General features: G+C 45.7%; 1 protein-coding gene across 1 annotated transcript in view; it reads right to left on the bottom strand.

Moving 5' to 3' along the window:
• Positions 1–17,140, bottom strand: part of LOC146171619 (nose resistant to fluoxetine protein 6-like) — a 217,512-nt gene that overhangs the window by 37,195 nt on the left and 163,177 nt on the right. Inside the window, exons 9-10 of the mRNA XM_084586464.1 lie at positions 12,154–12,319; positions 8,712–8,791 (exon numbers count right to left, since the gene is read on the bottom strand). Coding sequence (XP_084442590.1) covers positions 8,712–8,791; positions 12,154–12,319 — 246 coding nt within the window. The remainder of the gene's footprint in view (positions 1–8,711; positions 8,792–12,153; positions 12,320–17,140) is intronic.

Genomic DNA, 17,140 nt, shown 5'->3' with positions numbered 1-17,140 from the left:
GCCCACGTTGGGCCCGTGGGGGCAGCCCATACGGGTCCCATGCGGGATTTGCAATACGTACCCAGAGGTGGCCCGAATGGGCTGCCTAATTTTGCCTTGATTGGCCCCAATCTATACCCGTGTGGGCAGCCCAAATAGGGCTGCCCGCATTCAGCCCAGATAGCTGAATACGGGCAGCATACCAGAATCATTAATGGGTCCTACGTTTATAAAGGCAGTGCCGCCCCATTGATCAAGGTTTTAATTTTTATGTCGATTAATCCCTCCAATACCTCAATTGTTTCGGCGCGGGCTTTGCGGAGGCCATTCCGTTTCGGTCTCGCCCCCGTGCTGCCTTCATGTATTGAATTTGGTATTTTCGGGGCTTCCCAAGTTCCATTATTTATCAAGTGTAAAACATTGAGCACTATTTAATTATCTTGTATTCGACACTCAGTAACATAAAATAAATTTATCCGCAATTCACAACAATTATGTGGGCCACATCACCCCCAAATGTTGGTCAGAATATTCATTCCGGTGGTGTATGTAGAATAAAAATGGCGCAGGAAAAAGTTTGAGCTAGTTCAGTACGTACTCGTAAAGCGGAACAGTTACTGCTGCATATTTGCTACCAATACTGCATAATGAACGTAGTTTTTAGAGTTAAATTAGATAGTCTTTATTCATGGCACGGATATGCATAGAATGGTTATGTGAAAATTCCAGAAGATGCAATTAGCGGCCGGTATAAGATGAATTACTTAAGTAAAAAGGTGCCTAAAATATAAGCTGAAGACGTTTCAGAGCGGTAAGCCCGCCTACGGCCAATTTGGGGCCCACTGCGGCCTTTCATGGTGTTAAGGATGGCGACAACGAGACGGGCGCGAAAGCTGCCGCTTTCAACCATCGAGGCAATAATTCCCCACCGGAAAGGAACGCGGGGTGTTCGGCCGGACGGTGACAGCAGTCCAAGTCGGGTCATCGGGAAAGAAAAAGATTCGAGTGGATCCCGGCGTCTCCCGCGTGGGTTAGTCCCCTCAAGGCGGCCACGCGGTCATCCCCTTCTTCTGGCCGACAGCGCGCGGCGGCCCTTGCGACGCAGACGTTTGTGCCCAGGCCATGAGGCGCCGGCGGTCAACTCTTCTCCGATTCGTCTTGCCGACGGCGCGCGGTGGCTCGTTCGACACAGGTGTGTCCCAGACTATGCGAGGTCGGCAGACAGCGAGCTCCTCGTGTGCTGCCCTCTACACCGCCACAGCGAATTCCTCCTTCCCCACCAAGTCTAAACTTTCGAGGGGGCGTGTCTGTGAGAGGGAAAGTGTGTCAGTTTGAGTGACATTAGAGTGATAAGGACACTCCCTCGACGACCAGCCCGCCCTTCACCTAGGAAACCTAGAGAACTACGTGCGTGTGCGGGCATCATCAGTTCTTCTCTGGAATTCTTTCCTACTGTTAACAATGTAATTAAACCAAGTTTTCGTCCTTCTATTCCCAAGTCCTTCGCTCAGCGGCACTTCTTCCTGGGTGGAGCGGGCGTCGATGCGGCGGCCGAGGATACGTCCAGCGGCACCCGAGTCCCCCCCCAATGGGCAGCTTCAATTGGGCTTATCTTATTTTTACCGCATGGAGTACGAATATATGTTGCACTTGACCGCAATTAACCCAAGAAATACCCCTGTGGGTGGCGTGGAGGCATGCCCGCTTTTCAGCCCGGATGCAAACCACGCGGGACCTATTCAGTTTTTTGAGTGTGCAGCCCCATTTGGGGGGCTAGCCCCTCTACTATTCGCTTTAGGCCCACATTTGTATCGGATGTGCCCTAACGTGTCCCGTAAGAGACCGATGCGGGCTGAATCGGGAAGAAGCACTCGCCTGCCCCGCTACAAGCCATACGGAAATTATCTTGGTTTTTGATGGGCAGCCTCATTTGGGGCAGCCCAGGAATTATCTGCATGAAACCTACATTTCCGTTTGACCTTCAATCGAGAACCCCTCAAAGGTCCCATGTAGGAAATGCGTGGGCATACCCGTATTTAACTCCGCCGTAGCCCATGCGGGACCTATTGCGCTTTTGAGCGGGCAGCCCCAATTAGATTAGCCCAGGATTTTTCCGCACAAAGCCCAAATTTTCTTTGAATCGGCCCTAATATTCCCCGAGCGGAACCCTTGAGGGCCAGATGTGGGAAAATGTACTTAGTTAGCCCTTTCCACGCCTATATGATGCCCAGATGGAAAAAGCAAGCCCAAATTGGGCTTGCTCACTTGATCCATAAAGGGGGCCAGACTGTTCCAGACTGATCCTTGGCTAATGCTTGCTTTGTCTCGTACACAAATATCTCTGCTTGCCCATTCGTGGCCGGATGATAAGGAGCGCTTGTAATGTGCGCTACACAGTTCTTTAGCAAATCTTCTTTTTCCATAGAAATTAAGGACGGGCCATTATCCGTTACCAGCCTTTCGGGAATGCTGATGGTCGCGAACAGGCTGCGCAGTTCCTCGAACAGAGTTGGTGACTGGATGTTGCGCATGTAGCGCACTTCGAGCCACTTGTACGCGTCTACAACAATTAGTACCATCCTTCCCTCCACGGGGCCAGCGAAGTCGGCGTGGACTGTGGGTCATGGAGCAGTTGCGCACTTCCAATCAGGAAGTGGAGCCTTAGGCGGTGTCCTTTGATGCCGGCAGCAAGATGCACAATTCTTCTCTAGTCGCTATATGCCGTTGTCGACACCGGGCCACCAAAAGTATCCTCGAGCGCACGCTTTCATGGCTACTCCGCCCCTGTACCCTGCATGTGCCAAGTCCAGAACAACTTTTCTCGCTTCCGCCGTAACAATAAGGTACTGCTAATAAGGCAACCTTGCTGTAGCGAGAACTCAGGTCCCAGCCTTGCGAAAGCAGAAAATTCGTGCCCGGACACTCTGTGTAGATCTCCGCTTGATACAGCTCTCATTACGCGGGACAGCAATGAATCCTCCCGGCTCAGTTCAGCGAGTTGATCTGGAGACAGTTTTATGCTCGGCGTGGAAGCCAGCATGCGCACATCTGCTGGAGGGTATGGCTCACCTACTTGAGCGGGCAGCGGCAGCCTGCTAAGTGCGTCAGCATTTTGGTGCAGGCGTCCAGGCTGGTACACCAAATCATAATGGTACGTGGCCAACTTCAGACACCATCGGGTCATCCTAGGCTAGAGTATCTGCGGTAACTGTTTCTTTTTCCCATGATGCCGAGGAGCGGTTGGTGATCCGTTAATACGGTCACGTGCCGGCCAGCGATGTACTAGAAAAAATGGCTCACGCCGAAAACTACTGCGAGATTTTCCTTGTCTAATTGGGAGTAGTTTTTTTCTGTGGCTCCCAAAGTTCGCAACGCGAACACAATTGGGGCCTCTCTGCCGAACGCATCTTTCTGGGCTAGAATTGCCGACGCCATGTGGTGACGCATCTACAGACAAAAGTAGAGGCTTTGCCTCGTCGTAATTCGCAAGCACTGCGAAAAAGCGAATCAAACGCTTGAGCTTATAAAAAGCAATCTGGTGCCTTTTCTCCCACATCCAGGGTGTGTTTTTTTCCAGAAGCTTGTACAGCTCTGCGGCAACGGTAGCTCTGTTTTCTAGAAACCGGTCATAAAATGCCAAAAGGCAAAGGAACGCCTGCAGAGAAGTGTTGTAAATCGGCCTTGGAGCCCGAAGTATAATAGCCTTGACCTTTTCCTCTATTGTATGAACGCCTTGCGCGTCAATTTTATATCCTAGAAATTCGACAAACTTGATGCCAAAGCGGCACTTTTCTTGCTTGAGGCGTAGGTCTTTCTCGCTTAGCCTCGACATGACTTTGTCTACACGTTGCGCATGCTTTGTAGCGTCCTTCCCACTGACAATAATGCCGTCAAGGTAAACACTCACCCCAGGAATTCCTGCTAATATTGTCTCCATCATACGCTGGAAGATGTCTGGCGCAGGGGATATTCAGAAAGGAAGCCGTTTCACTCGGAACAGTCCTTTGGTAGTGTTGACAGTGAGCACTGCTGCCGTCCGTCGTCGACCTTGAGCTGCTGGTAAGCCTGGTAGAGATCCAGCGTTGAGAAAATGGTTCCACCACGCTACTTTGCGAATACCTCCGCGATTGTTGGTAGCGGGTACGTCGTCTTCTTGACCACTGCGTTAACTGTGCTCCTGTAGTCGCCACAAACACGAGAGAGAGAGAGCGAGAGAGAAAACATTTATTGCTCTAAAAATTTCTGGTTTTAGCGGCGGGCCGATGTCTTCATATCTTCGGCCTCTTCACAAGGTCGGCGCCCCTATTCCAGGGCACCGCTGAGTCTTGCTGCTTCGCAGGCGTGCCGCACCAGTGCCCTTTGGGCCGTGAGCTCGCTGTTGGTCAGCAGACCCTCCCATTGTTCCGCACTCGGGTTGTTTAGTTTGTGGAAGGCTCTGTTTCGTTCGCATTCCCATGTGATGTGGTATAGTGTGTTGGTTGCCCCGCACCACGGACATGTCTTCCTGTATTGTGTAGGGAACATCTTGTGTAGTATGTATAGAATGTGGAAAGTCCCTGCTTGAAGTCTCCGCCAGCAGACCGCCTCGTGCTGCGTTAATGATGTGTGGGGTGGTGGGTATTTGAATCTCCGCCTTCTGTGGCAGTTTAGTATTTGTGTATACGTTGGTTCCACGAAATGTTCCGTCCTCTTTACGCCCCCACAATAAAGGTGTAGCCATCTCGGCATGTTGCGTTGGTTGCAGGATGCCTTGTCGTTGAAGACGGTCGAGCTTTTCTTCCACTGGCTCTTGATACGCAAGGGGTACGGACGCGCCTTACAGAACTTGGGCGTTGCGCCTTGCTCCAAATCGAAACGAACCAAGGGTCCAGTGTAGCCATCGATGTCTCGCTTAAGCACATCAGGAATGCGTGCGAGAACCCTTTGCCGCTCTGGTGTTGGCTCAGCGACCTGATTAAGTCCGTGCAATCGTATGTGTAGTGCAGAAAACCAGTCACGTCCAAGCAAATTGCAGCAAGTTCCTTTCATTACCAGCAAGGGTAGCACATAGTCTTTTGATTTGAATCACACGAACTTGTGCTGATCCAAGAGTGCCAAGTTCCTCTCCCGACCAAGTGCGCAAGTCAAGGGGTTCTTTTGTTAGCTTTGGGGAGTTTGTTGGCCATGTTTGGCGCTAAGTAGCCTCACTGAGTAATGAACATGCGGCGCCCGTATCGACCTCGAATTTGAGCGACCTTCCCTTGACTTTCACATTAACTAGGAATTTGGGGCAGGGCTTTGGCTAACTCGTTGCGTGCAGCTTGTAGCACGGATCGCTGTGCAGAGGGTCGTTGCTCGTGGACGGAGCGTTCACACTGTGCGTGCCTGCTGTTAGGCTTGCCTTCCTTGGTTTTCTTCTTGCGGGAGATGCACGCTTTCTCGATGTGGCCTTTCGTGGAGCAAAAACGGCATTGTGCAGTCCTGAAATTGCAGGCGTGTGCCTCGTGCCAGCCGTCACATCGATAACAGCGGCGTTGCTGCGGTGAATTCTTGTGCTCCCGTTTGGGTGGCAAAGTTTTGTATACTCCTGCGGAGTTCGTCACTCCCTTGAGTCGTGGCTGCTGCCTCGACGCACTTTCTGCTGACATGGCCAGGTCAAAAGCACGCTGAAACGCCAAGTCTTTATCCGCAAACAGTCTCTGTTGGAGGTGCTCGTCGCGGATGCCGCAGACGAATCTGTCCCAAAGCATGATGTCTTGGAGCAGCATGGTGGGATTCGTTAGAGCAGTTGTGTCTCCTTCTGCCGATGAAGTAGATGTTGCAGCCGTTGTCATCAGCACTCTTAAGTTGCAGTCGGCTGTCAAACTTCTGAGGGCTGCGACGTAGTTGCTGATCGGTTTGATAGCGTCGCTGTAAGACGTACCGGCTGTACAGCTCAGATGGTCTAGGGTCGAAGTATTTCTGGAGAAGTGTGACTAGGTCTTGATAGCTGACTTCTCCAGGCGTCTTCGGCGCAACCAGCGCGCAGGCAGTCTCGAAAGTCTCGGTTCCACAAAGCGTCAGGAGGAACGCTCGCTTCTTCACATCGTCGGTGACGTCGTTTGCAGTGAAGTAGAAAGTGAGACGCTGCATCCTCGAAGACCAGTTTGTGCCTTTGAACGGCTCGATGGCGCCGTGCATTGGCCATGGCCTGACTCTGCGTCTGCTCTAAATCCAAATTCTCGTCGCCAGTGGTATGTTAGGGGCCCCGTGAGCGAGGAACATCTCGGTTGCTGGGTAGAGACTGCATTTATTGCGCCTTTCGGAGAAAAGAAGGAAAGAGAGAAGGCGTTGCTCCTCGTGCTTTGTTCACGCGTATGGTCCGAGTACGGTTCCGAGGAACGCACGGCTCGGCATGGCAACTGGGGCGGCCGTGCGTCCGCCCAGTAGGAGGCGGTGCACAACGTGTACACAACAAAGCGGACATTATAGTCACTTCGCGCTTGTTATCCATGGAGCGTTGTTCATAATTTTAAGTTGAATTCGAAAACCATGTCTAGTAAAGAGATGCCGGAGAAAATGTGCTGACCGATGTCTTCATTGCAACTGCTGTAACCGCTGTATCCATTATTGCGAAGCTCTTCTCCTGCTCCAGTCCGGCTTTCAGTTTATATTAGGGGCTGTGATGTTGAATAGATGTTTTCACGGTATAAAAATGCAAACAATTCCAGCTCATAAGCTGAAGCAATGCATATTTAGTTCGTAATGTTACCGTGCAGTGATATCTGCATCAGTGAAGAAAAAAATGTTTCAGTTCTTCGGCAGTGATTTCATGCATGCGACTATTCTTGACTGTTCGTTAGTTGACGTAAACAATAGCCTAAAATCTTTCAGTTTATATTAGGGGCTGTGATGTTGAATAGATGTTTTCACGGTATAAAAATGCAAACAATTCCAGCTCATAAGCTGAAGCAATGCATATTTAGTTCGTAATGTTACCGTGCAGTGATATCTGCATCAGTGAAGAAAAAAATGTTTCAGTTCTTCGGCAGTGATTTCATGCATGCGACTATTCTTGACTGTTCGTTAGTTGACGTAAACAATAGCCTAAAATGTCAGCTCCAAAAGATGTGCTACCGGTCAACGAGGTTTGAAAAAAAAAGAGGCACAAAACACCGAATATACAGTTTTTTTTTCTTCAAAAATTCAATTATACGCCCAAATTTGAGCTGAAAACATGGTCCCCGATTTTCCTCTTGAAAATCTCAGCAAAAAAAAAGAATATTGAGAGCGAAGGGTATAGCATATTCGAGGTATGAGTAGCCTTCCCTTGCCTTCATGTATCTAAATGTTCCAGGTTACAACACTTCAAAACGGCCGTGACTGAATTGGGCACCTATATACGTAAAAACATATTCGTTTCAGAATACGGATGTAAAGCCCACAAACACACTGCCTTGTCGACTTAATATTGCGAAACATTTTATATCTCGTCAGCAAAGATAGGCAGCGATGCCGTCCAGAAAAGTGTCGCACCCGAAAGCTCACATTGGTGAAGTAGAACTGTGACATCATTGCCCCTGAGATCAATTCAGAACCGGCATCATATCTGACAGAGTACCTTAAACCACCCAAAATAATTTTGGTGTCAACCGTAATGCTGGTAGCTCTTCAGCTCTCATTAGTAGCGTGTGTCTTCCTTGATATGACCACCGAAATTTTTACAGGTAATTGACCACAGCACTGCACAGCACAGCAAAATACGATACCACTGCATGATACATATTCCAATAATTTACAGCTGGTTGAAAAAGAATGGCTTCTGGGAGGATTGCCTTCTGAGCCGTGTAGTGAGACTTTGTAGCATCCGTGAAAGTTCCAGCTCCGTGGAAGTAGGAAAGATTTTGAGAGTGAGAATGCGTTTCAAGGACTGAAACCTCCCTGGGCGCTAAACGTTTTGGAGGACAGCGGACTGTTTGTGCAACCATTACGCGTACCAGCTTACTCTGATTTTCTGAATAGCAACAGCGAGTCAAAATGCTGCATTCAGTCTTCCTACGGCGCGGGGAGAATGGGGTGACAACTGGGCTGACACAGCTGAAGTGTAACAGGCAATAAGATCTAGTATGCTGACGGAAATACACGTCGCTATTAGAGTGCACAACCAGAGAAAATGCATTTTATTTTTTAAGTAATCAAACTAGGGAAAGCAATACTACGCGTAATACACATAGCCACCGTCAACATGACTCCTACAAAGCTGAAAGGGTAAACATTGCAACATGCAAAGTTTAGCTCCAGTTTGAGCCCTTTCTGCATACATTAGGACGAATTTGGTATCTGCCCGTTACATAAACCGAGCTTTCTTTATACAAACTCGTTCTAGTACAGATGCCATGAAGAGATCTGTGTCGACCGAGCATTGACAGTTCACGCTATGATGAGTCGCACTGCTGGTATCTGAAATTTACTATGTGTATTACGGAAATATTATAAAAGTTAGTCGTTTGGCTTCTAACCTTCAGTTCTGTGCAAAGAACCTAGTAGTAATGAGTAACGAGGTGTTGTAGGTAATCAACGTCACATTAGACTTACTATTTTGATTGCGTATTACAGAACATGTGTTAACCTCTCTCGCAGCTCAATTAGAATGCGAAAACAGTGCACGAGGCCCCGCACTGTGAAGTTCATACTAACCGAAAATATGTTTACGCAGGATCCCTCCGGCAGCAAGGCGGTACAGCTTAGAAAGACAGCCAAATTGGTTGACTTACTTGAGTGAAAAGAGAGACAACGCTGTAACCAAAGCGTAAATTTGAAGGTCAGCGCTGATGTACCAGTAATGTATAATGCACTGTAAAAGACAAGAACGAACATTATCGTCAGAAGACAAGTCTGCTGTCAGCTGTCAAACTATGTCGCGCTCATAGTAGAAAATATTGACGAAACAGCTTCTTGCAGAAATTTAAGATAAGGGAAGTAGGGTTAGCCATGAAGGCAAGACTTGGAAATGCATCCATATTTTGGGGGGCGTAATTTTCTATGGGAGGAGGAAGATGAGGAGGAAAGGCAGGGAGGTTAACCAGTAAAAGCAACTGGTTTGCTACCCTGCTACGGGAACCAAAGAAAATGCATTGATTGTTGGCCAACACTCAAAACACAAATCATGGTCTAAGCTTGTGCAATTCCGTGCATCACTTATGCAAGGTTAGACACGTCAACATCTTGAACAAAGCCTCATGTACTAATAAAGCCAGACAATGGCACACGCAAGCGCAACGCTGACGCAACATCAAAGGCAGCTGGCGTATGACCTTGTATATTTAGGCAGGTAAGTTGAAGGTATATTTCTGCGTTTAAAATCATATTTGAAACGAACACACTCCAAGGGAAACTTTAAAGTGACAGAAGACGAAGACTGTTAGTGTACTAACAATGAATGCACACAAAAAAAAAAAGGAAATGCGCAGACTTGGTTTGTCAACGTTGTTAAGCGCAGCAACATACTTATATTCATTTCTGGTTTATAGCAGGCAACACCTTCGCCTTGAGCGGAAGCGCCCTTCAGAAGAGTGTCCTCTTTGTTTTTGACCCGTTGCCGTCTACGCTGTATCACTGCCGTTGAGGTTATATTCTCTAAAGAAATTAGCCCACTGGAAACCGGACACACAGAAATAAATGCCCATGTTTTGACCGTTTTAACACAAATTTGCGCATTTGTCTTAAACGGCGAGTAAGAACGCGGCATTTCTAGCCCTCAAAAATGGCAGTTTTTTTGACGCCCTAAAATAAAACCTCTTTTGATGACACTGATGTGCAATCTTCGCAATTAGTTGTCAATAAAATAAACTTTACTCTTATTGACTAAACGTTGCATTTATTTAGGAGCATTGGTGTATTAGGAAATATAAAGCGTTCATACCATATAGTCTCCATTTGAAGGGTATTTCAAAATATCTAAGGAAAGTCCTGGTCGCTTTCTCCGCTTGTTAAATGATATTTCTAACTGCCGCATGCCAGAGAAAGTACGTGAATGATTGATAATTTTCGCATTATTTACGTGTATGACATCACGCCGATGGTGCACTTAAACTCAAGCCGCCTATCCCTGCATAACATGGTGGTAGTTTTCGTAGATCTCTCCATGCCACCTGGTTCAAGGAGAGAACAACTCGAAAAAGAACAGCTTTTTATGGACCCCATCTTTTGGGATATACTGCGGCGGTGTACGTCAAGGCGCCTCCGTGCACCCGAGATATAAGGTCGCTAACTAATGCGGAGGCGAAAGCCAGAGTACATCTCAACCATATTTCCTAATTCTGGGACTCGAGCGCAGCCAGAAATTTATCAGAAACAATATCCGTACGGGCCACAGTGTTGTCGTCAGCAAAATACGTCGTACGCTAGCTGACGATTACTTCTCGTAGAGCAGTGTAGGTTGTACATTACACACTGATATCATCTACGTTCCGGTGAAAATAATTTTGCAATTATTTTTTTTTCCTTTCAGTACTTTTGCTTGCTGCATTGATACTCGAACAAAAGTTGGGTGGGGAACAGCTTGTGCTTTATCTTTAATGTCTCAAAACGCATCAAGAACTTTGGTAATAACACGAATGAAACCAAAAGGCGCTAAATATGTACGAAAAAAACTGGTATAACCACATTGCGATAGAATGCATGTTCTGGTCCCCGACATAAGAGCCTTATTTAAGTGGAGGTCATTAATAAAACGGCTTACTTTATATCGTCTGGAATGCCCAGCCCAGAAGGCAAGCATATATCGGCTTAAGACAGCCGCAATTCCAATTACTATACAAGCCATACTTTGAACACTAAGTACCTGTAAATAGTGCGCCGTGAGTCCGACACTTTTTTTCGCGATGATTTTCGCCTTCCCCAAGTTCTCACTGTAGGTCCTGAATGTTGCATGTAGGCCCGTAGGCCCTATAGTACTGTAGGTCCCGAATACAGAAAAAGAGCGTTGATTATCACATATGAAGCTCGCTGCTGTAAACGACGACTTCATATGCATAGTTAATAGTGCAGAAAAAACGGGAAGTATTCGCTCAGTCTTTTCCGGAGGCGACTTGAAACGAAAATATGGCTGTGATGTGCGATGGTAGAGCATGTTTAGGAACCCTACGTAGTCGAAATTATTTACATAGAAATTATTTACATATCATTTATATTGCCGCGAAACCTTCAAAACTGTATTTGTTTTTTAACAGCCGCCGGCATGCGGCCTTATCACTGTGATTCTGGCACGCGTATCAATTCTGTATCCCGTGTTTGTTCATGCTGGTTGTCGCGATACGACGCGTTATCATTTTCTTTGTCGTGAACGCTGCGCCGAGATCTGTCTCGAAGATTCCGATCACTCGCGTATGCTTCTACAATGTTCCTGGTTGTGCTAGTAGCAGTTTGCGACGTCATCTACATTGTTCAGAGCAGCCTTTAAATTGAGCGTTGACGAGTGTGACGGGCATTCTTTGTTATCGACAAGCACGTTTGTTGCTATCGCCGCCGCCGAGTTTCTTAGTTCCTTTGCGGGCGCAAGTCAGCCCAATAAAGAGTTTCTTCAGTGCAATCACCGACCCTTCATTTGTGTCATCGACCTTGTCACCACTACGTGACAATATTCCATAGTGTTCTGTTTCCAGTAATACTTTTTTCCCCTGGCTGGGGGTGAGTGGCCGGAAACACATTTGCCGTGCGACGCAGGAAGCATTCATGTGGAACGAACACAATCGGCGCTCATATGATTTCTTTCCTCGTGATAGGTGCCCGGAGAATCATTGGGTATGGCGCGAACGTACTTACAGATTATAGTTTCACGCTATTTTACGGAATGCATATCTTGAGCGCACTTGAGATGTTAAATGAATAATTTATTCAATAAAGGCAGACAAAGACCGCGAGCAGACAACTATGCTCAGTAGAGAAGCTCTTTTGCATCAGCTTTAATTCTCATTCCCATGTTCTGTGATAAGAGCACCCTTTTTCTAGCTTAATGCATCCTTCGGGATAGAGCTCTGCATTTGTGCAGTATCATGAATAATTATGAGCGACATGTATCTATTACAGTCGGGAATCACGAAGCTCGAACAGCGTAGGCTTCTGGGTGCTGACAAGTTATCAGCGAGACGGCTGGTGTGTAAAATGAGTAGCCACTTCATGCTTAGGACAGAACAGCCGACATCGTAGTTTTCTTACTGTGTCGTCAATGTGGAAAAAGTTGGAGAATCCCCCCATCACCGCCCACCATCGAAGCTCGCAGTTTCTTGCGTCAGGAGTGATTTTCTCTTTCCAGATTGGGCCGGAACCAAAAAGAGGCTCCAGGAACAGTATCAGCATCACGAGCAGTGCCAGAGGTATGAGCCTGAAAAGAAAGAAATCATTTTCAATATTTTAGCATGCCTGACAACAAATGCCAATAGCGGCAAACAGGAGGTGCACGCGCGCGCACCATATGTAGTACCTCACACATGGACAGAGACATGCCACAAGGAGATGGTACCCGAAGCCCTGGTCACAGTCATCAAGAAATATTTACGGGATGCAAAATTCCCAGAAAAAAAAAAATTTGTTCTGCGTTTTCAAGCCAGCTAGTCAGCTGATATTGGTTTAAACGTGTGAAACAGTGTTTTCTCGCGTTCCTATGCCTTTATTATGGCACCCTCTCTGACAATTGTTTTTGTTCTACTAGCCTAAATATTGTAAAACATTTGCTGAGTGTAAAGGGTATTTTAAGATGTGTTGGGTGGCGTGGCTTTCTTTTTATTCTGAGACAATGTGAGCGAAGCCGGCATTCACTGGCTTTGCTAATGCCCGAGTTCTCGTAGGAATACCCATTTTTATATATGTTTTTTTTTTTGTTTTTGTTTTTGTTTTTTTTTGGGGGGGGGAGGGAAGGGCATTGATAATGTCGTTTTAAGACTCTTTTTCCTAATTTAGTTGAAAGGTGAATTTTTCGCTCATTCGGTTTTTTTCTCCCTTGGCTTGGCTATAGTTTTCAGTGTCTTGTCATTGTGTTTTTTTTTTGTTGTAAATAAAAGTATTATTGCTCTGCCTTGGTTCCTAGAAAACCTATGGTTCACAAACGCCCGTTCACTCAAGCGTTTGGCTTGCAGCTTGTACCAGTAAAATTTAGTATTCTCTATTTTTATGGTGCCCAGAAAGGTTCAGACTCCTTTCTCACCCACAGTACCAGGCCCCTCATTGTTGACATCTAGTTAGTACTGGGGCACTGACCACACAGCTCATCTTGTGACCTCTCTAATTACAAACATGTTAGTAAGCATACAATCGTAGAATACCAATTTACGTTAGGCCATGCTACACAGGGTGTCCAAGCTAACTTTATCCAAAAGTTACAAAATAAAACATTTGAATCCAACGAAACCACTTGTATAAAGCTGCCAGCCATCTGGCGCACCACAGGCAATTTCTATTCTTAAAATAACTAATTAGTAATTAGGATAATTTTTCTAATTTACTAACTGTTGCATTTAGACAAAGATGAGAAAACTCGGGACAAACAGGACGCAGATAAATCACATTTACTACCTGAATTCAAGGAATTAAGAATACTGAATATATGTTTCAGAAGCAGTTAGTTCATAAAATTGAAACAGAAAAAATGATAGAAAGAATCTGAAAATTTCTAATCCATTTCGCACGGCTTGTGGTGGAAAAAAACTGAAGAGGCACGGCAGAGAAAAACATTAAAGAAAACTTTAGCCTGGCTAAGCAAAGGTAAACTAGCAGAGGGAATTAGCACACGTTATGTAATTTGTTGCTCTGTTTGGGCACCTTGCTACGTTTATCTCAATCGCTAATGGATTCTGTACGCTTTATTATAAGATGAAGGCGGCCTAATTCAGGTCTTCAGTGCCCCTTTGTCGCAAGAGATGAAGACGATGAAGACGACGAAATCCGAGGTGGAGCGTGAAATACTAGAAGTTTATCGCGTGATAAGTCGGCTAAAGAAAAAAGGGCGAACACAAAAAACGAGGTGGCGGAGTGTTCTAACGCACAGGCCAATGAAGCTTTCCGTCTCTTTGTCTTGGGCAGGGGTACATACTTACTGGCACCGAACTTTGCTTTCTTTTTTTATTTGAGCGGTTGCTTGAAGGAAACCTCACAACCACCCAAGGAAAATCGAATAATGTAGGTGTTAATGCTCCTGCAGGAAAACAATCAAAACTCATCCACCATAAGTAAGAGATAGCTGGCTTCAAACGCCCCGGAAGTTTATATTGCTTGCCATTCTGATGCCAAAACAAGGCATTCATTGGTTGATCAGCGCATAGGTGGATGGATGGAATATAGCAACTTCTACTTTGAAACGGGGTTGTTAGCAGTTGCTGTCATGCTCGTTTTCTCCCCTATATCTTAATTATTATTTTAGACCAGTTAACTATACAATCATTCTATTTACTGAATTTTTGTTTCTACATTACTAAACTTATGTCCCTTTTCTGCTTTTGAGCCACCAATCTTCCAGTCGTTTTTTGCTAGTTTCCACCGCCGGTTTATTCACCCGGCCACTGGTATCTCTAAACCCCAGGACCTCAAGAAGAGTGAATGCGCCTGCATCAACTTCCGGATGGATACCATTACATTCGAGTATAATATGGTTAATTGTGTCTGTGGATTTACCAAGTACTGCACATGTGTCGTCTTCATTGTTAAATTTCTTTTTGTAGCTGCGTGTTTTAAGGTACTCTGATCTAGCTTCAAAAAGTAGGGCACTGCCTCTTGAGTAGTCAAAGAAAGCTTCCTTCCCGATCTGCCTTTTCCACTTTCGGTATAATTCCACACTCTGTTTCTTTTCCATCGAATTTATAAAATTTTCACCTTCTGTGTTTTTCACCTGTTGCTTAACGCTCTTTATTTCTTCATCCTTGTGACCAGCATACTGGTTAGTTTCCTAGTTGTTTTCCTCCATTGTGAGTCAAGGCTTTTTAAGTACAGGTATTTAAATACTTTAGCTGCCCATCTGTTACTGTCCAATTTCCTTAGGCATTCCTCATATAATATTTAACTCTGAGCTTCCCGTACTTCGAAAGGAGTGAGTGAAGAGGAATGAAGTAAGGCGCTATGTTAGTAGCGGTTATATAAAAACGCACTTACAGTTACGGCCATAGTACTACGGAGCACGCTTCTGTTGTTAAAGATTTTCTCACGCCTTTGTTAGAGGAAACGCGGAGAGTGCTAGAACCCTACGCGATCGTTTCAGTGGCATGTGCTGACGTATGTGGGAAGTACTTCCTAACAGTGGCCAGCTTAAGCGTTAGAAAATATTTTATCGCCGAGGCGTGCTCTGTATTATTCTGGCCGGGACTGTTACTTGAAGGTGATTTGAAGCGTGGTACGCAAAAAGACAACTTAAAAAAAAAAAAAAAACACGTGCACAATACGAACTTGATCAACGAAATAAACGGAACGATCAATATCATAAGAAAACAAACTGGAAATAAGTTATAAAAGAAAAGAGAGAAATAAATGTTTGCGGTTGGTTTCGGATATATCGAACTCGAAGGGGATCGATAAATAGTTCGATATATTCATAATTCGATATATCAAACATGCCAAAAGATGAACTTCTCTATAACACAGAAGCGTGATTTTGCTCCAGACGTTGAAAAGAGGGGGCAGCTCTGCAGGAGCTACTGCGCGCTCTGAATATTTTATAGGAACACATCGGGGCTCACGTCCTGCGCAGCGTGGCCCTTTGAGTTTTAAGAGCCTTTCTAGGCTCCTGGAACGAAATTCCGTGCGCGAGATTTGTGCATGAGATCTGTCATAGTCCGCGAGATGTATTCTTGTCTTGCGTTCCTGCCTTCTGCAATCCCACACTTGAACGCACGCCAAGGAACCTCATGCGACAGGAGCGATGGTGTACCATCCAAACTCATACTTGCCGGAAAAAGTGTGACAGATGCTGTGGATTTCGTTTCCTGCAAACCAATTGTAATTATATGTAGCACTGCAATGAACTCCAATAAGAGGAAAACAGTGAAAGGCAAATTGTGGGAGGGGAAAGGGTAGGCTTTCGCCATTCTCCTCTTAAGAGACATCTGAGAGACCCTGTAATTTTTTAAGGTTGAAGACAAAGCTGTTTCATACAGTCCTTCGAGAAGAGCCATCGCTAATCTCTACAAGTCTAATTCTGTTAGCGGAACATTATAAATGTAACAATAACTCAGTTCAGATACTGTACAATTGATTTCTGCGGTGGTCAAGCAGGCCGCGCAGGCCGCGCAGGCCGCCTCAAGCCTTTGGTCGGCAAGGCTAGCTTCACCGCACGAATACCAGTGTTTTGATTTATGGTTTTGCCGCATAGCAGCAGTGTCGCGTTTAAAGCAATCATGCCAGACCGAAGGCCACTTTCATTTGGACTTGGTGTTCACTTCGTGCAGCGGTTTTATAACGTGAACGCTCCCAGCAGGTGGTCTGTAGGCCGACTGCTGCCAAGGGTTAGCTGCGCACAGCCGACCCGACTCTGAACGCGGCAAGTGACTGTGTGACACAGTTAGGAAAACCGCCCTTGTAGGGTAACGGTACAGAGTTAGATATATCGAATGTTTCGTTGAACGGAAGTTCGATAAAGGTGATAAACACGCTCTACTTTACATGGGCATTTCAAGGGCATATTTCGAAATATTGATGTTAGCAATACGTTTATACATCCTAGATTGACTTACAAATTATATGGTTCATTGGGGGTTGCAAAGTTTTCGAATAAATTGGGGCGAATAATCCCAGGTAATACTATAAACGAAAAAAAAAAAAACGGAATTTTCAGTGCTAGTACGTGCGTACAAAGCGATCAAATTCAAGTCATGATGTGTTTTTTGCAATGACTCCGAAGACAAAATTGAAGCGGCTTGATGAGAACCTACACGGAGGATTTGCTGAGCAATCTCGACATTCAAGTGTTGCTGTTTCACGAAAGGAAATGCAGTGCCGATGTTGCATTAGCTAGCTAGGTAGTAAATAGTTTTGCTGTTCGCTGTTGCGGTTGCAAAGCCTGCTATAATTGCGTCGCTTGAAATGTAAACGCGTCAGAATACTTTTGTTCCATTCAAAAGCAAAGCAGTTTACTGGACTGTTTCTTCTTTCGTCCACATCTGCACACAATCGGTTCAAAAGAGGCAGAGAGTATGTTCGATTCGGTTCAACGCGTTCTCAATGC

Source organism: Amblyomma maculatum, unplaced genomic scaffold (genome assembly GCF_055883805.1).
Source record: "Amblyomma maculatum isolate TAMU_Amacu unplaced genomic scaffold, ASM5588380v1 scaffold_19, whole genome shotgun sequence".
In the NCBI taxonomy this organism is placed as follows: Eukaryota; Metazoa; Arthropoda; class Arachnida; order Ixodida; family Ixodidae; genus Amblyomma; species Amblyomma maculatum.
The sequence above is the reverse complement of the archived record's forward strand: the minus strand, read 5'-3'. Positions and strand labels throughout refer to the sequence as shown.